This window comes from Saccostrea echinata, unplaced genomic scaffold, assembly GCF_033153115.1.
Source record: "Saccostrea echinata isolate AGI-Se365-2 ecotype Australia unplaced genomic scaffold, CSIRO_AGI_Sech_v1 ptg000054l, whole genome shotgun sequence".
NCBI classification, from domain to species: Eukaryota; Metazoa; Mollusca; class Bivalvia; order Ostreida; family Ostreidae; genus Saccostrea; species Saccostrea echinata.
The window spans coordinates 59195226-59217175 of NW_026889803.1; the positions used below are offsets into that span (position 1 = coordinate 59195226).

Here is a 21950-nt window from a genome sequence, read left to right on the forward strand (position 1 = left end):
TATTCATGACTGATTTTCCAAATTATTCATGCAAAGATGAAGAAGAAAATCATATTTCTTTTTTGGGAGAAAATTATTTTTTCTAATAAAAATAAAATTGTATATTAACAAGTGTTATTATATTGCTTACATATCTGAAGATGATATCCATCAATTTACACCGAGATTTCTGCAATACTATCAATCGGAAACTTATAGATTGAAATAAAACATTTAACCAAAATCACAATCAGAAAAAGATTAAAAAATCTTTTAAAAATATTTGTCATATCATAACGTCCATTTGGATATTTGAAATCTTCATAATAAGTGGTGCTGTAATGAAATCTAAAATAAACTTGGGGTGCAATGAGCCGAAAAAGTACGTTGTTTTTAGTAAAATTATAATGATACTAGGTAATCAATGCAATATATCGGTAAATTGTTTCATATAAATATTTTTTTAAATAAATGAAGAATTCAAAATACTCATGTTTGTTTCTATAGGAAGATAATTCTGGTTCCTATAATAAAAAAAATAAAGTTCTTCATGAGGAAGGAATAAATGACTTCATTTAAGGACTATTAAAACAAAATTCAGAAAATAATACTGATTTAGATTTGACCGTCATATTTTGTCCTATATATTTTTTCCTGAGAAAATTGTGCAATAATAGTTTTCTAAAATAAGTGCAACGAATTTTTCACGCTTTATGAATGTTTTAGATTAACTGTCTTGTTGAACAATTCATGTGCAAGCCAACTGAAAAAGGACTGCACAATTTTCTTTCTTTCTTTTTCTTTTCTTTTTACATTACCTTGTATCGTATTGAACAATTCAACAGTAGATCATTATGGAGATAACAGTTGTTAGGTAATACTAAGAACCAACTTCAGGTATTTTTAAATTTGAGGTCTTCTTTGAAAATACGTAGAATACGTGGAATTCACAATTAATATCATTATCAACATGTTGGACACATGTAAATTAGCATAGCAAACTTTTTTTACCAAGTGTCAAAGTTTGCCCTTTTTGAATATATTTGAATATATACATGTATACATTGCCTTGAGCTGGACTCTTTCACACTAGGACTTTCATTGGTGAACGGTATGGATGTTTTTTAACTTAATATTGAAAAATAAACTCATTAAGAGAAAGTAGGTGTGTAAATTATTTATGATTCATCATATATATTTCTGATGCAAGATATTGAAAGTCCACTAATTGAAATTAATTCCTTTGAAGAAATCGTTTTATTTAAAAAAAATTTGTTTATGCATATCTAAAAGTATGAAGCTCAAAGTGGGTTATGGCGAACATCTTAACCGATGGAGTTACAAAGGCTTTACAATTTTTCTCTCATGCTCATCTTCAATTCTACTGTTAAACAGAAAAAAATGGTTTTATTTGAATTTACCATTTAGTAATAATTTCGAATTAAAAAGAGTGAAATGGGTGTGGTTAATTCATAACATACAAACAATACAAAATATGTGAAAATCATCTCATTGTAAAAAAAAAAATGTATCCTTTTTCTCTTGGACGAATTGTTTTTAAAACGTGACTGAAAACTATGATTAATGAAATTCACTTGTAATTAAACACTTGAGTTAGATAATTATTTTGGTGTCATATGCACTATTTCACTGAAAAACCACTACGCAGCTAAGTTAAGGCTGTTTGAAGGCTTAATATGAATTAGAATTTATTTTGAGCTAGGTTTTGATTTCAGCTTTATAACTTCATACACATGTACATGCAATATGCGGAGAGAGTTTTATCAGGTATTATAAAAAAAGCATATTTGTGATGTCACATGACTTTGTGGATCACATGACGGACACATAATTTTTCCTCAATATTGCATTAAATTCGCATTGACAAAGTGATAAACAAATTTTTTGTGAAAGTTATGTTACATAAGTCAATTAATCGAATTCAATTGTTTACAGAAAGTGTTCGGGGCAAGTCTGAATTTTACTTGTGAAGTAAATTTTTCGCGAGAAATTCAACTTTACTACATACATGAGGGCATTTTCCACACTTCATCGCAATTTATACAAAATAGTCTCTTTTACATACAATCCCCCGGCAAGATTTTGTTAGAGGAAATAAATATCTTATATATTCATAAAGATAATCTTAAATTTGTCCTGATTAATCAAATGTGTCAGTCTTATATATACACTATTTATAATTCTATCTTTGTGTACGAAAGTGTAACGGGGAGCTTTTCACATTCTACATTTTTTCCTTATTAATTTCAATCAATGACCTTGTCAGCAGATACAATCTATCATTCATTAAGTCCAACGCTGACTGAAGTTTTTCATACTAATTGTTAAGCCATTATTTACACACTGAATTATCTACGGATTTTTTTCGTGTCCTCGATCATGACAATAGCACACGGAGGGTGTGACCGGACGACAGGGGATGATTACTTCTCCTGGCACCTGATCCCACCTCTGATGTTTTTTGAGGTCCGTTTTTGCTCTGCTTCCGATTTTTATTGTTTCATTGGACTTTTTTGCTTTATTAGTGTTCGTTATCTCCATATTTCATTAATGAAATGAAATTTACTTATCAGTCTTGTGAAAAGAAAGAATCCATTCCGCCATTTATAGAAGTACACTTTTAAAAATACCTTTTTAAGTTAATCATCTTGTCCTTTACATATTTTTTTTTATCAAGTATGAGAATGCATCACATGCTTGAAAGATAATATTATAGGTATTTGCTTTCTACCATTGTTAGTGTTGCCAGTTGTAATTCTCAGAAAGAATTTAAAATCAATAACTGATAAATAGATATTTGATGACCTCTTGATTGACTTGACATACTTAATGATGATCCTGAATGGAAATAAATCACTTTATTTTTTAGAGAAATAAGGCATCAAACATATAAGCAGTGTCCGACAAAGATATATGAAAGGTGACGAACAATTTGACAGTCCTAAAAAGGATTTTCATGGAAGGTTAAGTTCTTTAAAGGGATTCTACGAATACAATGTGGCATGAATACTCCACTGAAAAACAAAAATAAAAATACTGAAATATTTGCGCTATATTTTGTGCATGTTTGAAATGGAATCGAGAAACCTTCAACATGGGGACGAAGTGTCAAAGATCCTTAAGAAATTACAAGAAAATATACAGAATGAAGATGAAAAGAAAATATTGGAACAACTTGAGGGAATAAAAAATCTTGAGGACGAAATAGTGAAGGCATTTACGGGAAAGGAAGAATGTGGGGACTCAATTTCGAGGAAACAAAGGAATGCTGATGGTGTTCTAACACGATTATCGAAAGTCAACAGATTTGAACCTTGTATTCGTAAAAGGCAAAGCGAAAGGAAGGAGGACTTATTCAAAGAGGCCTTTTCAAGAAAAAGTGGCAGCATTGCATATTGCTATTGCTAAAGGAGACGTCTCAAAGGTGGAAGGAATTCTAAACTCCGAAAACAAGAATGAAACATTGCTGACAGATACAACACAAATGCAAGAACACAAAAATAACAATGCGACTTGTCAGCTGCCACTCTCCATAGCTGCCTTAAGAGCCAGGGAAGATTATAAAGATTCGCAACAAATTCTCTCTAGATTACTCGAAATATCTACTTTAAAAATCATATTGCAGAAAAACGCAAATGAAGAAGACAATGTGTTTCACTCATTGATAAAACATGGGGCCTTGTATCCAGAGAAAATTGAACATATCAAAAGCGCCTTCATCAGTATAAGCCAGGTTTATGAAAAGAAATTAATGAATTTAGACATTAAAGATAAAGCTGAGAGGAGAAAGAAAGACTGGCTGGAGACAAATGGGAGGGGACTAACACCTCTTCAATTGTCTGCACATTTAGGAGTTAGTGAACTTTATGAAATCATTATAAATCTTCAAGATGTTTATTGTTTTCCAATTCCTAAAGATGGCCAATTTGACGTAAAATGGTATGATGTTACAGAAATCGATCCTTTGATAAAATATTTTGAAAAAGCATTCGGCACAAAAAGTCAGGATATTCCTGCGGTTTTAGATATGATTTTTTTATTCTAATTATAACAGAAAGGAGGCTTTTAAAATTTTGAATCAACAACCTATTCGGTATATTATACATTACAACTGGAATAACTACCGCTATCCATTTTTAATATTGATGATAATCCACATTTTGTACATGGTATTTTTGACCGTGTTTAGCATATTAAAAATGGAAAGTTATTTATGTGAACAAGATACAAACCCATGCACACGCAGCGAACTAATCTTTTACATAGCAAGCTGTGTCAATGTGGCAGTGGGTGTTCTATATTTTATGGCCTTTCTATGTGCTATATCAAGTAAGTACAAGAGGTGTCTTCAAAATGGAAATAAAGGATTACTCGCACACAACATAGTTTATACTTTGTGTTTATTAGTGTTATCGTTGTTAACAATAATAGATGCATTTTTAACATTCTTAGAAATACAGTGGAATTATCATATCATATTTACACTAATTTGTGGATGGAATTTTACGATATACTTTTTGACTCCCTTTCAATACTTTGGAAGTTTCACATATATGATGAGAAAGGCCTTGCTCGATGACCTACTTCCCTTTGCTGGAATAATCACAATTGAACTGATTGCGTTTACAGGAGTAATGCATATATGCTTTATCGGATCTGAAAGCAAACCAGAGGAATTTGGAACGTATTTGGGATCTCTTCTAACAATGTTTAGACTGGGTATTGGGTTGGACGATGTTGGCATTTTAAATGAATCTGTGATACCATGGCTGACTTATACAGTGTATGTTCTATATATTGTTATATTTTATATTCTCCTGATAAATGGCCTTATAGCAGTAATGTCATAAACATTTTCATTTGCCTTAAACAAAAAGGCTTTCAGAAAATCTACCAGAGAATGTCTGCAATTGCTTTGTTTGAGGACATTTTCTGTATTCCTCGAATTCCCTTTTCATGTTCATTCTTTCAGAAAAGAGAACAATCGAAAGGAAAGGACAAAGATAAAAAAAAAAAAAATGAAAATGCAAGGTGCTCTCGAGTGCGACATTTTTTTCTTTCATCGAAAAAGCAAAACACTGGGAAAAAAAGGATAAGAGATATTTTTGTACCATTAAATTATTGGAGGACACGTCTTACAGTGACAAAGACAGAGAACACATGAAGAAAGAACCAATGCCTAATTTTAGAACAATAATTCAAATATTTAATGGAGAATATTTCTACTGTCGACCTAAGAAACAAAAAGTTCACCAAAGTGGATCTGGGTTATCTGCTGCAACGCAGACAGATCTAGATGTGACATTTATTCAGGTGATGCCTGCTACAGAACAAAGAAACACTGAAATTTGACTCCCCCCTCCCCCCCCCCCCCAATTTAATGTGATAATATTCAACTGATCGATGTACCATAAACCATACTCTAGTCATAATATTCAACTAATGCACCAAAATATCATACTCATGTGATAATATTCAACTGTCGCTCCTATCTGCATTTTTTTTTTTTTAAACTTATTTTCCTCCGATTGTTTTTAAATTGATTATATGTGCTATGGTTATATTCACTTTTAACAGATTTCAACTAGTTTTATTTAGCAGTGGATCAGTATTTTTCAAAGAGGCATCTCAATATACGAATGTTTAAATAGTCCACAAATCCTATCCAATGAGGGCCAAGAAGACAATTGATTTGAAGCAAGGGCGGATCAGGAATTTTAGTTTAGTGGTGGTATGATATTTTCAGAAGCAGGGTGTCTGGGCCGCAAATATGTCACCCAGTGGGTCCAGATGGAAACCATGGTGCGATTCAGGGGTAAAACTCCTGCATTTTAAGTGCTATTAAGAGTAAAATTCAACCTTACAATTACCCAGTAGCCTTCATAGGTGTATCTACATCCCCTCCTCTAAACAAAAACACATTTTAATATCAACGATCAATTTAAGCAGAAATTTTCATCAAAAAATGTCTGTTATGAAACTCGTTTACTCGTTACAGCCCATCTACGTTTATTTCTTGGATTTGAGGTAAACCCCCCTCCTCCTTTTATCGTGTGTGATGACTCGCCACAATGCATGTCTTCTGGTTTTTGAACAAATGTATAGATTTACAAGAAATATTAGACAAAAAATGCAGGATTTCTGTCAGAATGACATGTCTGTGCAAACAAGGTACAGTCACATCAACTTTTTTTCAATTTCTCTATATTTCAGGAGGCTATGTGAACATGTATAAAAATGAAAGTTAAAGTTATGAGTATCATTTTTAAATCTGTAAAAGAAATTCAAACTGCTTTCTGAATTACATCTTTGTAAATCAGAATTGGACAAAAAGAAATTAGCTGGCAGATCACAGAGCTACGCATGTAAAAACAAGCATTCTGAGAGTATTGCATTAGCAATATTAGTCCCCTACCGGCAAGTGTAATCCGGTTCCCGTTAAAAATTGAAAATGCCATAATTCCGTCAAAAATCACTGAAGCGAAAGAAAATGCAGACTTGATCTATAACTCATCAAGGTAAAGTCACATACCAATAATCAGTTCAATTTCTGCAAGCGTTTAGAAAAAATTGCGGAAAACTCTGAAAAATTGAAAAAGTCATAATTCCGTCAAAAATCATTGAAGCGGAACGAAATGCAAATTTGATCTGTAACTCATCAAGATAAACTTATATACCAAAAATCCTTTCAATATCTGCAAGCGTTTAGAAAAAAAGTGCGGAAAACCAAGTGGGACAGACTGACAGACAGACAGACAGACAGACGGACGGACGGACAGACTCAGAGGAAACCTATAGTCCCCTACCGGTTTCACCGGTAGGGGACTAAAAAAATACACGTCTTCTGTTCTTATTTTCCAAAAACAACCTTTCTCAAAGTATATTATGCCAAAAAATTCTAAAGACATTTTTATCTACCTCTAGTCTGGCATTAATAGATATTCGTTCCTGATTCAGGATTAAATGACTTCATTTAGGCACCTTCAAATTGAATGTCTAAATCGATACACTGTCTATGTTTTAAAAGTAATAATTTCCCTAAGATTTTTTTAACTGAAAGAAACAAGTAAATTTGGCTGAATTCTTTCTTAAAATAAGCGCAAACATTTTCACAATTTTACTGTCTCCGAAGAACAATGCGCCGTATTATCGAACAATTCAAGTTAAAACACTCTAACAATGTTAGCGCATTTTTTGGTAAGTGATTTAATATGCAAATCATTCTGAGTCTACAGTATGTGCAATCATAAGGTGTAACAGAATCGAGTGCTGGTATTCTTTGGTCTTCTTTAAACAAAAGATAAGATAATACGTGAAGTCTATGATTGTTCAATTTGACAACCTGTTGGATAATTGAAAATAACACAATCGAATCTTATCAATCCTTTAAAATTTTCTGTTTGTCAAAAATACGCCATGCTGGGATATATGTATATGAAGATTGCATTGAACTGGTTATATCTTTTACTATAGATCTTCCATTGGTGAAAGGTATAGGTGTCTATTAAAATATTGATAGTTAGAAAATATTGCATAAGAAACAAACATTCTGAGAGCATTGCATTAGCAATACTAGTCCCCTACCGGCAAGTGTAATCCGGTTCCCGTTAAAAATTGAAAATGCCATAATACCGTCAAAAATCAATGAAGGGGAATGAAATGCAAACTTGATCTATAACTCATCAAGGTAAAGTCACATACCAAAAATCAGCTCAATATCTGCAAGCGTTTAGAAAAAAATTGCGGAAAACCCTGAAAAATTGAAAAGGTAGGGGACTAATAATATATTTTTCTATGTCATACAACTATTTTGAAGTAAAACTATAAACATTCTCAAATTGAAATAAAAGTCATTCACTATTCGATCTTGTGATAATAAGGGACCACATGTTATTAGTCCCCGGAGGGGACTATAGGTTTCCTCTGAGTCTGACCTGTCTGTCTGTCAGTCTGTCCCACTTGGTTTTCCGGCGTTAATTCATTATAGCATGGTAGCATAGTGTATTCCTAGCTTGTAGTCTCTGTATTTTTCAAATATAGACATTTTTTTCCATTTTACTTAAGAGAACTAGAGTTTATTCTTCACAGTGCATATCTAAAACCACGAAGGATTTTCATATTTTCTTGTTTTCAAGTAAACACATGAATTCAGTTTTATAAGTTTGCACATAAATGTGGAATGAATAATGTTTGTTTTCACACATTGTATTTCTTAATTGTAACCATACGTTTTAACTATTTTTGAAAACTAAACTGATGTACCGAGTAGATTGTCTGTTGATTGTAAAACAACGGGTCATGATTCACATTTCTTCTGTTTAAGAAATGCATGTTAATTCCCAGTTTTATAACTAATAACAATTTCTAGGTCGGACTACATATTTTAATGTTTTCACCTTTGTTATTTTATAATTACATGTTGATGTATCACCTTTATAGATACAGTTGTGAAATGATAGGGGAATGACATTGTTTTATATTTTATTTTACATATGCAAATCTTTAATGCTGGCCGTTATAATGATTTGTTTATGTGAATTAATTTCAATGTTACTGAATTATGGTAGCCTTCTGTTTCATTGTGTATAAAACGATGTTGTTCTTGTTTTTTTTAAACAATTGTTTCTTTTACCATTGTAACAATTTACTTAGTACAGAAAAATGTAGTGGAAACATTTTTAATTGAGCCGAGGTTAATGTCAAGGAGTGAATGAAATATATGGAGATAACGAACAGTATTCAAGCTCAAAAGTCCATTATACAATACAAAATAGGAGCAGAGCAAACACGGACCTCCAAACATCAGAGGTGGGATCAGGTGCCATGGAGGAGTGAGCATCCCCTGCCGACCGGTCACACCCGCCGTGTGCTCCTTGTCATAATCGGGAAATAACGGGAAAATCCGTCGACAATTCAGTGTGAAAAATAATGGCCTAACAATTAGTATGAAAAACGTCAGTCAGCATTTGACTCAATGATAAATTGTATTTGCTGACAAGGTCATTGTATCGACCATAGAACTTACGAAATGATGACTTTAAACGAGACAGCTGATATTCTTGTTTCATCAACTTATTTGTCAATAATTTACCTCGTTTTAGAAATGGTACATACGTAGAGCATGCTCTTGCGTATCGAATCAACTGAGAGATATATACCCCGTATGCAGGCGATGAAGGTATATTGCTGCATAAGTAAGGGAAGTTGACGATGGAAAAGTTAAAGTCATCACGTTTATCATAAAGCTTGGTTGTTAGATTACCATTAACGTCTTTTTCAAGTAAAATATCCAAATATGAAACAGATGTGTCAGACTCTGTGGTATCTTTTATCTCAAGTTCACCAGGATATATCGTATCGACATAAGAATGGAAATAGCCATTGTTAATTGACAATACGTCGTCGATATATCTAAATGTCCAGTTGAAGGCCACAGCAAGTGTTTTCTTCTTTTCACGTACAAGATTTTGGACAAATTCTGCTTCATATGAATACAAAAAAGGTCTGCTAATAACGGGGCGCAATTGGTACCCATAAGAATTCCAATAGATTGTTGGAAGATCTGGTCTCCAAAAACCACATAGATATTGTCAATCAGAAACTCAAGCATCTTTTTAATGTCAACTTCAGAGTACTTGTGTGTACAATCAGAATGTTTTTTAACAAAATAATTTTGCAAATGACAAGGTAAGTATATTTACGAGTTCCATTTTTATTGAAAAAGCAGCTGTCAATGATATCAAAAAGCCTGGACTTTAATTTATCGTGGGGAATGGTTGTGTATAAAGTTGAAAAGTCGTAAGTTTTTAAGCTGTTGATTTTGGTAAAATCTTGTGATTTCAAATTTTCCAAAAGTTCCTTGGAATTTTTAAGTATCCACATCTGATTTACACCACTTCTCGAATATATTGTTGCACAGTACTCTTGAAGTTTCTCCTTGTTAATATCTTAGTGAGGAGTAAAGATAGAGGCTTGGTTGAACATTTACTGGAACCCGCTATGTATCTTTGTTTGTAAGGATTTTTATGAAGTTTCGGAATCCAATATAAATATGGTAATTCGAATTCATTTTGGTTGTTTGGAATATTAAAAATATTCAAAACTGACATATGATTTTGAAGAATTTCTTCCTTAGAAAGGGAACTATGAGTATAAGTTGGATTACCACTTGTAGAATTAAATCCAAGTTCCTCTAAAATACATTTAATATAATGAGCCTTACAAACAAAGACAATGTTGTTACCTGCTTTGTCAGCAGGGACCAGTACGTACTGATCATGTAATCTATCTAATTCTTTTTTCACTTCTGGATTATTGAAAACAGAAGGATAGATGGTTTTCATATTGCCTCTCAATCTTTTAATGCGCGATTTTAACATACATCTGATACATTTAATCCATTCTGACAAAGTGTCAAGGTCTTCTTTTTCATGTCTGGCCTATCGCCTGGCGTAGTCCTCTACAGAATCCATAATATTTATGAAATTCTTACGCCAGTTGAAGGATCTGGGTTCCCTAAATTTAGGACCTTTTAAAATTAGTGATCTAAGATCCTCATTATTAACTATATTAACGTCACCAGTAATAACGTGTCCAGCAGGACTATAGTTATAGGGCGAAGAAGAACATGAACACGATGGAGGATTATGTTTCAGATATTCGATATCCAGGCCCTGTAAAGTTTTCTTGTAATTAAAAAGTTTGGAAGCAATAGTCGATGTATATTTGTAGGGAATACAAGGTGTAGTCTTTAACTTGAAGTATGGTGGAATACAAGACTGGACCCTTTTGTGATTAAGGATATTACTTATATTAACCGCGTCAATTCCTTTGTTGGCATATTGAAGTTTAAGGAAAAAACGGATTGTTTTAGCTGCATTTTCTCCAGTAAAACTCGGGGGTTTAAAAAGCCTATGATTGGCAATATCCATAACTACAGATCCGAGCCTATATTCTGGTGTCGAGGAATCAAAAAATGGACTTTCCTTGACCTTTTCAAGAAGAATATTTAAAAGTTTCAAAGGGAGAGAGTAAATTTATGTATTTTACTTTTACTTTGATGTTTCAGCGTCTGTATTATATTTATCAATTTGACATCTCTCCCCCTCGTGTCCCACGGTATCAATGGCAGTATTGTAAGTTTTATATTCAGCGTAGAGATAAGGGTTTGAGTATTTCCTGTCTTAAGAATTCGGCATAAATTCATATCAACCATCTTTCTTTTGATGTTACAATTTCTGTTTTATTCCATTTCATTGGCTATCTTTAGAAATGTGGGAGGAGTTTGGGGGAAAGAGATGAGAATTGTGTGTATGTTAGTTTGGAGTCCAAGAGTAGAGCTTTAGCGAGTTGTATGTAACTTTTTGGAAATTCATGGATAAAGAACCATAAAACATGTAGTGACGAGTGTTTTCTTGGAAGGCCTAATCACATCGTCACAAAATCTTTAAAACAGTAGCGATCCCCACCACATAACGTGTCCTATCACCTTCCAAAAGATGAATTAGCTAATGAGAAAAATATGAGGAGTTCTGAAAACCATCTTTTTTTAGAAAAAGATTTTTGCCCCCAATTTGTCCCCCAGGATGAAAATGAGAATTCCGAAACCTTACAGCAAATCCACAGTACACCATCAATCGTCTTCCAAAAGTCAGAATGTTTCTGTGCCATTTTTTAACGAACACACATTTCATTAGATTCTCGTAATATCCGTGCTGTTCACTACATGTATGAAGCCATGGATAGAACATAGATATTGTTATGTTTGTGACGTACCATAACGTCACCTTATAAAACTAGTATACAATACTGAAATAGTATTGATGTTCCATATGAATTTCATCTGTTTTACACCACCAGTACCGAAAAAAATGTACAATCCTGATATAATGGGAAAATAAAAATTCTCTGTTTTGGAGTGTATCAGAGATAAATTTCATATGATAACCAAAACGGCAATGGTCATCTCTTCTGTTGGTGTTCCTTAATTTTTAAATCTTACAGTATACCGGGGTATATTATTATTACATTGTAGTTTTTTTCGAATCAACCTTTTTGTCTCTAAAAATCGAACCTCACAGCTATTAGGTTTACCTTATATTGACAGAGTTGTAAATAAGATATGACGTATATATGTAGTTTGATCTTTTATTGTAGAGACATGAATGTTGACAAAGCATCTCTGTTAAATCAGATCGAGTATCTGAATTCCTCTGAATACGTGTAATAATATGGTCCAGTCAATATAAAAATTAGGGCCTTAGTGTGGAGAATCAGTTCTCTACAATGCACTAGGGGGGTTTGAGAGACTCGGGGTCTATCTGCTGAACGATCTTTTGGTCTTATGCTGTTCTATTTAAATAAAAGTTTTATTCAAAGCTGTACTCAAGTTCTATCTGAAATCTGATCAACAAACGACATATCTTAAGAATCATTACGCAACATTATCAAATAAGTCATCATATGTACGATCATGTTAGTTGTCAAATATTTAAGCTTCTGTCACTAACATAGTTTCTAAGGAGGATTTGATTTTTAAAAAGGGTCGTGTATATTTATTATGCCATCCAAAATAAAAAAAAACATCAATCCTTCATAAAGGCAAAAATTCTCTCTCGTCACCTATGTTCACCCTTGTAAAGTCACCCTTTAGTTATAATGTATTTGTAAAGATTTGGTAAGAGTATTATTATTAGAATATAATATTCAATGTAATCTTGTCGACATGTTTGTTTTTTAAATCATATTCTGTTATACCTGCAAGGGAATGGGAGCATGTGAACGGTAACTTAGTTTGGATATACTGCAAAAGATTCCACAGAAAAGCAGTAATGTCTGGCGTTGTTTGGTTAATTAATTAACCTAATCCATTCCTATAATTGATAAAGATATATTCTTTTATCAACCAATAAATCATAATGAATCTACATTTTTTATATAGCTGTCCTAATAAATGACCAATGATTTCATATCCTTTCTGGTAAATTAAGTTCTTGTAAATGGTGCATTAAATATCATTAAATTTCATATACAAATATTAACGTATATTAAAATGTATTTATCTAAAGGTCATCAGAAATAATTTTAAAAATATCTCGGTGATCAAATATTTTATGCATTCCTACAGATCAGTCTTTGCTATATCCTTTGATCCATGTTAAGACACAACATATCCAATTCTGCATTTGCCTTGCTAGCTGCATAGTTCGAGAAACTATTTCCGAATGAATTAAAAAGCCCTGTTATGAGAGTAAGTACACACATGCATGTGTAAACTTTTACTTAAGTATTTATTATTTAATTATTGTAAACGTGGATATTTTAACAGGGGTAAAAATTTGAGATGTATCTGGAGTGGGAAAAAAAGTATGCTTGGGGGTTGTTTTTTGTGGAAGTTAAAGAATTTAATAAATATGTGCGTTTGTTGTTTAGCATGGGACCTTATATGAATCCGCGCAATGATAAATTCTGAGAAACTTTATTAATCGCAGAATTCGCAAAAGATTCAACCACTCAAACATTCCAACATTTACAGTATCAATTAGATGAGCATGTAAATAATTAATTGTAAATTATCAACTTAATTCTGTCTTTTACAAGGGGATTACACAGTGTACTTGATATGTAGTTATTTGCTACTTTGCTGGTTCTCCTTTCCTCGATTTCTCATATACCAGACATGTTATTGTTGTTTTAATTTTATTTATTTGTATTCGACATCAATATTAGTTATTTTAATGTCAAAGAACAATCAAATGATAGCAACAAATAATACACAGACTTCGTGTGACTGTTTCTGTACAATAACACAGTAAATGTTAAATTTAATAGCGATTCTCTGTAACCACTTAAAATTCTTTGCCACGCATGGTCACCGATTTTTATGAAACTTTGCCCATTATTACAACTTGACACCAGATACATATATCAAATAAAATTTCGTTGCTATGTGTCTTGGTTGCCATGGTTACAGCCAGAGAAGTTGAAAAAATTGTGATTTTCAGTTACTTTGAATCTTTATTAAGCCTTAATAAAGACTAAGAAAAACAAACAAACCATTCTCCTAAAACATGACACCTTGTTGCCACTTATGCTATAAAGAAACTATTTAGAATTTATCTCTAAGTAAGTGGTAACCATGAGTACATTTGGAATACATTTTAGATGCTGGAAAATGCTGAAAATCGCTCAATATTCACAAATGATAGATGTTACATGATTAAACTCAATCAACAACCTAAGAAAAACAATAAAAAATATTTGACCTTAAGTAATTAGGTATTGGTAATATTATTCTAAAAATAACTTTCATGGTTGCCATGGTAACACAGAGTTACCATGCAAAATCTGTTGCTATGATTGTGTTAATGCTACTATCTTGAGGAAAAATAATAAAATTCATGACTGACACATTTGCATACTTAGGACCTTGCAACACCGACAACATAAGAAAAATTGGGATTAATTGTTACTTTGCAGTGTAACCATGGAAACAACATACAATGTACTAGTTGTTTAAAGTGATATTTTTTGCTGCTTTAGGAATTTACTTACCTTTTAATCAAGAAGCATATTATTTCACTCACCTTGAATAGTACTGGTAGAACTAAAGTTAAATATCATTATATTGATAACGTTTGTTGAAAAATACAACACTGTTGCTATGGTTACCAAGAAGAGAAAATGTTCGATTTTGTTAATTTTATGTCAATATTAAACCCTATTTGCCAGCTTTTTGCATCCAGTTAGAGATTGGGTGGTACATGTAGTTAAAATTGAAAGTCAGTTAGTTGTTCATATATATCAATTATTAAAGTTTTGGGAATCTACATATAAGGGCATGTATCCAATGAAACAGGATATTTTTCATATTTGTAGGCATGTTTTTTTTTTTGCCTTATTTCCATAGCAACGCTCTATTTTAAGAATTGAATTTGAATTTTTGAAATGTGAAAATTAGGGTCACTCCAACGCCTTTAAAAATTGATCATCAGTTATATAGAAATATGTTTTTTAATAAGATGAAAACACTAGAAGAGTAAATTAAAAATCCCTTCGTGGTATTAAAACCATGGCAACCATTGCCAACCTTTAAGAAATATCATATTTCGTCCTTGGTTTATGTTACAAGGATCTTTTGTCTATTATTTGCTTGCATTTCAACCTATAATTGTTTTTATTCTTAAGTGTATGACTTTATAAAATTAAATGAACAAAATTATTACTTTTGAATACTTTGTTTCCATAATACCGTATGTAATTATTGATTTACCAAACATGTTTATCATGCATTTAAAGCACCAGGCCTTCCACTTTTAAAAACACTCATTGCCACTTGTTTGCTTTGCTGCAATCGTTAACTCTGGGACTCTGAACATGTTGAAAAATGCCATTTTTCAAACTTTAGGACATGTTGCTATGGAACCCATGACACGTAGCAACCAATTTTTGCCTGATTTGAGTTTACGCTATCAAAGACTTTTATCATAGAGAGTTTGGAGAAATTCTGAGACTATGCGTGCCACAGCTCCTATATAAAAGTTCAAGTCATTACAGAGAATGGCTCTTATATTGTGCACGATTCGTTTTGTTTACTGGATTAATGAGATCGATCACTGTTTGTGTTTTCACCTTTTACATTATACAGAGAGAGAGAGAGAGAGAGAGAGAGAGAGAGAGAGCATTATTGAAATCAATAGATTCTTTACAGTATCCTTTAAGGTAACATTCCCAATATTATTTCACATCAAAATATGACATGTATAAAATTGTGTATAAAAGAGAAAAAAATATTAATAAGACCATCTTTACAATTCTTTTCTTTTTTTAATTTCTTTTTCTCCAATGCTCAAAAGACTTTTCCATATTATGAAGATATAATTTTGAATCTTGAAAATTCACCCTTGTTGATAATCTTGACTGTTTCATATACCTTCCTGTCCCAGCAAGAAGTATTCGTGAGAATGTACTCTTTTTGCTTATGAGCATCTATATTTTATCCTAGAAACTGTAAATTTGTTCAAAATTGAAAAAAATTATCAATTCGAATAAATGGACTTTGTTGCCAAATATCTGAATATTCAAGGACCTTTTCAGTACTCAAAAAAGTGACATCATCAAGATTTTGTTTATTACAGCTGAAAGTAATGAGTTAAATATTTACAAGAATTTTCAGTTTTCATCAGTATTGCCAAAAGTTACATAAAAACTACAATGTCTTTATTTCTATTTATTTCCAGAATGGGAAATAAAGTAAGCCACAGAAGTACTGTTGAAGCTGAATTTGCAGTTACTAAGGAGAATGACGATGAGACTAAAAATGAGAGTGAATCTGAACTTAAACAGGATCCTCTATTTGAAAATCTTAAAAAGAACATCGAAGAAAGAAATAAATTGGGTATTCTCAAACAAATTAAGGAAGTAATAAAACAAGAAAGAGTAGAAGATATAAATCAAATGGTACAAAGTGATTATAACAGAGAGACACTTTTACATATTACTATCAAAAATGTAGACATTGGTGACCTATCTTGTGTCGAAGACCTCCTGGCAAAAAATGCAGAATTAGTGGTCACACCACGAGATAACAGCGATTATAATGGCCAAACAGCTCTACATGTTGCCATTGTGATAGGGAATTTTGAAGTTGTTAAAATTCTTTTAGATTTTGCCGAGGCCAAGGATATGACAGGAGATTTATTAAACATTTGTGCTAATGGAAGCCGATTTAAGAACACGGCTCTAATGGGACAGCTCCCATTATCAGTAGCTGCTCTCGTGATGAAAGAAAACGATTCCAACTCTAAAAGAATTATCGATGTTATACTGGAGAAAAAGGCTAGTCTCTGTGCACAAAATACGCATGGCGACACTGTATTTCATTCTTTGATCAAATATGGGGATATTTATCCAGAGAAAATTTGCCATGTCAAACGCGCCTTTAAGTATCTGCGAGAAAAATATGAAGAATTGAAGGATCCCATAATCGAAGACATTTTATTCTGTGAAAATAATGAAGGACTGACTCCACTTCAACTCTCTGCCAAGCTCGGAGTCGGAGAAATTTTTGCGTGCATCATTGAAGTTCCACAAGTCTATCGTTTCCAAAACACCCAGGATGGTCTTTTTGACATTCGAGTATACGATGTAACGGAATTTGACAGAATGATTATGTATATTGATAGAAAAGATAATTCGGAATGGAATCCATCAGAAATTACGATACTGGAAAGATTATTCGATGAACACTGTACTCACAAAGAAGCATTTCAAATTCTTAATCTAAAATTGGTGCAATTCATTCTTCAGAAAAAATGGAAAACATATAGGGTACCATTATTTATCTGGCTAGTGATGCATCTTTCATTCATTTCTATCTCAACACTGGCAACGGTGCAAAAATCTACAGCTTTGGTCTGCTCCATAGAAAACCAAAATAATTGTGAGCTGCAAGAAGATTTTTATCCAATAGGAATTATGTTTCTATTGGTTGGAATGATTTACTTTGTCTTTTCTTCTCTTATTTTCCATAAGTTGCTACTACGTTGCTACTTCGGTGGTTTTGGATTAATTTGGCACAATCTCGACTACATTATTTGTTTGACTGTTGTGTCTTTCGGGGCTATAATTGAATCTGTTCTCACTTTCCTTCGGTTGCACTGGGACTATCACTTGGTATGCATCTTGTTGTGTGGATGGTATTTTATGCTGTACTTTTCTCCATTTCATAAAAACTTCGTTTCTTTTACATACATGTTAAAAGCAGGTTTGGTTAAGGACTTCTTACCCTTTTCCTTCGTATTTATCTTTCTTTTAATGTCATTTACTACTGTAATGCATATACTATTCCATGGAACAGAAGAAGATCCAGAAGAATTCAACACTTTTAGGGATTCTCTTTTCACAATGTTTAAGCTCGGAGTTGCCCTTGATGACATCGGTGTACTAAGTCAGTCAAGAATCCCATGGCTTGCCTATACAATGTTTGTGCTCTTTGCAATTCTTTCCTTCATTCACATTCTAAATGCTCTCATAGCAATCATGTCTCAAACTTTTTCAGATGTACATCAACAAAAACACTTATACCTTCAGTACCAAAAATTGTGTATGATTGAGTTGTTTGAAGATATCATAATAACTCCTTATTTAGAAAAGGTTGTACCTTGTATATACAAAGCAAAACATTGGACTCGGAAAATGAGAGGTAATGGTCAACCACGATATTTTACAACTGTCCATTCCTTGGATGATTCTTACTACAACAGGAGTGAAAAAGAGGAGATAAAGAAGACCTCTAATCAGGATATGGAAACAATTATTGACTTCATACAAACCAGTCGTAATTTACCCACAAACCAAACAGGATCCATCGAAAAAGATGTTACATATATTCAAACGGTGGAAAAAAGGGACAAATCATTTCAAATCCCACATGTGAAAAGTTCTTCTGCATGGGTTCAATTAAAGTAGAATTAGTGTTACAATGTAAGTCGTAAAATACAATGACTTGAAGAATAAATTGTATACTGACCAATTGTTGGTTCCATTGCTGGTTCTCTTAAACCTGCACTAAATAAAAATAAAATAAACAACATGCTCATGAGCCGCAACGCTCACCATAGTCACTATGACATTGCTGTTCATCATCAGATTTCTTCCCATATACTCGTATGTTAAACTTTGATCAAATATAGTGGCCCCACCCAACCCCCTAAGTCATGAATTGAATAATTTTGAATCGTCACTACCCGAGGAAGCTAATCATGTCCTGCTGTTCTTGAGAAGATTTTTAAAATTTAATTTTTTTTTATATGATCGGTGTGTTAAACTTTGAGCACCCATTGTAGCCTGATCCTGCACCCGGGGGTCTTGATTTGAACAAACTTGAATCTAAAATAATTGAAAAATCTTCCATATAAATATGACTAGCTGACTTCGCTGTTCTTGAAAAGATTTTAAAGATTTTTCCTAATTCCTATGTTAACATTTGATCGCCCTTTATGGCCCGGGCCTAACCCCGGAGGTCATGATTTAAACAAAATTGAATCTACGGTTTAATGAAGCTTTCACACAGGTGTCTCTTTTCAGGCCAAGTGGTTCTTGAGAAGATTTTTGAAAGATGACATTATTTTTTCACTAATTATTATTATTATATCCCCTTGAAAGAGGGCTTGGTCCTTCATAATAAGAAAATTTAAGTGCCTTCATCCAAAGGTGCTTTGTGGCAAATTTTGTTGGTTTGAGGAGAAGATGAAAATGTGAAAAGTTTGCGGCAACAACGGCGTCGTCAACGGCTCAGGAAGGGTCACTTGAGCCTCTCACTTTCCCACTTACTCCAGGTCCATTTTGATATATTATGTAGTACACGTAGTTTCAGAATTTCAATGATTCCTTGATTGCACAGGGTAATCCAACCAAGAACAAATTGATATACCATCTCCAAATCCAAAAATTAAAATTGTTCTTACTTTTAGTTTCTGTTATAATTAATTTTTTAAAATTTTATACCAATTTTCATTAAAAGGTATTGATTAGAAAGGAAAATAAAAAATATATTTCAATGATTTCCGAGTAGCCTTCTTGTCAATTTTATGGTTTTATTCGGTGGTTTATATGAAGTTCTTTAAACGAAACTTAAAAACAAAACCTTTACACCTACCTGAAGAAAATACGTGAAGTTTTGACCACTGGCCTTTAGAACGCTTTAATTAAGACTGACAAAACTGGGATTAAAAATAATAAAGGCATGGAAGATATGGAATCAGATAGGGTACTCATTTTCAACGATTAAAGACTAATAAATCAAATGATTTAAATTTATGTGATCAGAGGCCCAAGCCGGATTTCAGTAATAATAAAATCTATTAATTTCTTCTATAATTGGAATGGGAATGTAGTATCGATCATACCAGGTATCATATAACGCATTCTAAACTTTCTGATTACACTCAGCCTACGGGATAGTCGATTTTTGCATGAAGAAATTATAAGCAGAAGTATTTTAGACAAAAAGTTGAGGATCTGTAAGAAATGCTAAGAGCAAGAAGACAATTTAAGACTCCTGAGTCAAACTTAACAATAACACCAAGAGGGAAGCGAGGTTAAAAAAAGCGAGGTCCCCGCCAAAAAGCCTAAGTGGCCCTGGCAAAAGAAACGCATTTAGAGAAAGAGAGTGCTTTATTGTCGGGTGAGGAAGTTTTATTAAATATGCAAGAAATTGTTCAGAAACATCAAATCCAATACATGTAATTAGGGTTAATGATTTTCTTGGGTTACAATGTCTCAGAAAGCTTGAAACAAAAATATAATTACTGGACATTACATGTATGTTGATTTGGCGCAGTTATTGACAATTACAAATTTCATAGATTCACAGGAAACCCGGTGTTTCCCGGTGTTATGCTGACTAAGGTTGCTTAGTTGTTGAATAATGTTGATGTTGACTGAAAGTTTAAGTTCAGATATGTGCTGAACAGTTGAAATTCAAACTTGTTGAAGTTTGTAATTTTTATCGAACAGTAAAGTCAGTTGTATTTGAACATTGGGTTGATGCTGTGATGTTGATATTGTTGTAAGGTGTATTGTAATTGAAGTATGTTTGTACTGTTTCAGCATGTATATATTAAGTAAGATTAAGAAACTTCTAGAACACTCCTGAGTGGTCAACAGTATGGTTATTTTTTCTAGAACATTCTTGAATCTTGAATTTCGTGTATGTCCAGAATATTTCAGTAACATCTTGTATTTACAATTTCTAGAATTTTCTAAATTTACGTTAATGTATAAATACACTGTCAATTGTATGCATGGGTAAGACTGGCGTACAAACAAAAAGACTTGAGTACAAAGAGACTGGGATAGGATAAGTGTTGGATACTCTCACTGGGATATTGTGTATAGTAAAGGAACACTGTTGTATGTATGATTGGATTCTTGCCGTAAGTTTGTACTTTTTTGATTTCTATATATTACTGTAAATAAATTGTTGTTACGTTTAAACTTTGTGATTGATTTTGCTGGCATTTCGGGTTATTCTGACCCATAACAATATGAAATTGAAATGGGAGCCAAATTTAAATTTACATGTACAATACAAATCGTGCCCTCTTATACGCCACAGTTAGGATAAAAATAATAAAGTCAATAAGTATAGAATTTTTTGTGGTGTCTTTTCATCCAAAGAGATATACGTCAATTTTGCAGTTGTTTTCAGCATTCTTGGGAAGTATAAGGGATTTCGGATGGAACTTTGGTATTAATGTATTCTGTTTATATGTGAAGAGATATGATTTAAAAGTATAATTCAAAATCATTTGGTATTTCATTGGGTACCCTATCTGAGAAGTTCCACACCTTTACCCCCCCCCCCCCCCCAGTTTTGTCAATCGGATGAAAGCGCTTTATAAAAGGCCTGTGGTTTTGACAAACATTGCTGCACCCAAAAGCAATACTATGTGGAGAAAAAGAAACCCATATAACCATTCTTATTGAATTTTATTTTTTGAATTTAAGTTATTTATTTGAATTGGTAGAAGGGGTCCAATTCCAGCCAGTCTTATGATTTTTGAATTGAGGGATGCCAAAAGATATCAATCATATGACTGATTTGTATGACTTCAAGACACCCCGATATGTCATTGAACCTCTACAAGAAATATTTAATCCACAAATGGATATTTAAACAGAAATTGTAGAAAGTATCATGAAAAGAGAAGATATGTGTTATAAAAAAAGAAAAAAAATGTATGAATGTGAAAGATTTTTTTTATCCAAAATTGACACAAGAAAATGTCTTTTTCAGTTTACTATCAAAATTTGCATCCTTATAATGCCTCAAAAAGAAAAGACTAAAGGTACAGTACCAAACGGAAAATTAGCATATAATATAATAGCAAAGGACTGGAAAAAGTTCTTATTTTATGGATGAGAGCTTTTTTTTACTAATATGACTG

At 32.6% G+C, this 21950-nt stretch overlaps 1 protein-coding gene across 1 annotated transcript; it reads left to right on the top strand.

Annotated features, from left to right (window-relative positions):
* Positions 1–16239: 16239 nt before the first annotated feature.
* On the top strand, positions 16240–18468 carry LOC133205058 (transient receptor potential cation channel subfamily V member 3-like). The gene has a single exon (XM_061340799.1). The coding sequence runs from the start codon at positions 16240–16242 to the stop codon at positions 18466–18468; it is 2229 nt and encodes a 742-aa protein (XP_061196783.1).
* The last annotated feature ends 3482 nt before the right edge of the window (positions 18469–21950 follow it).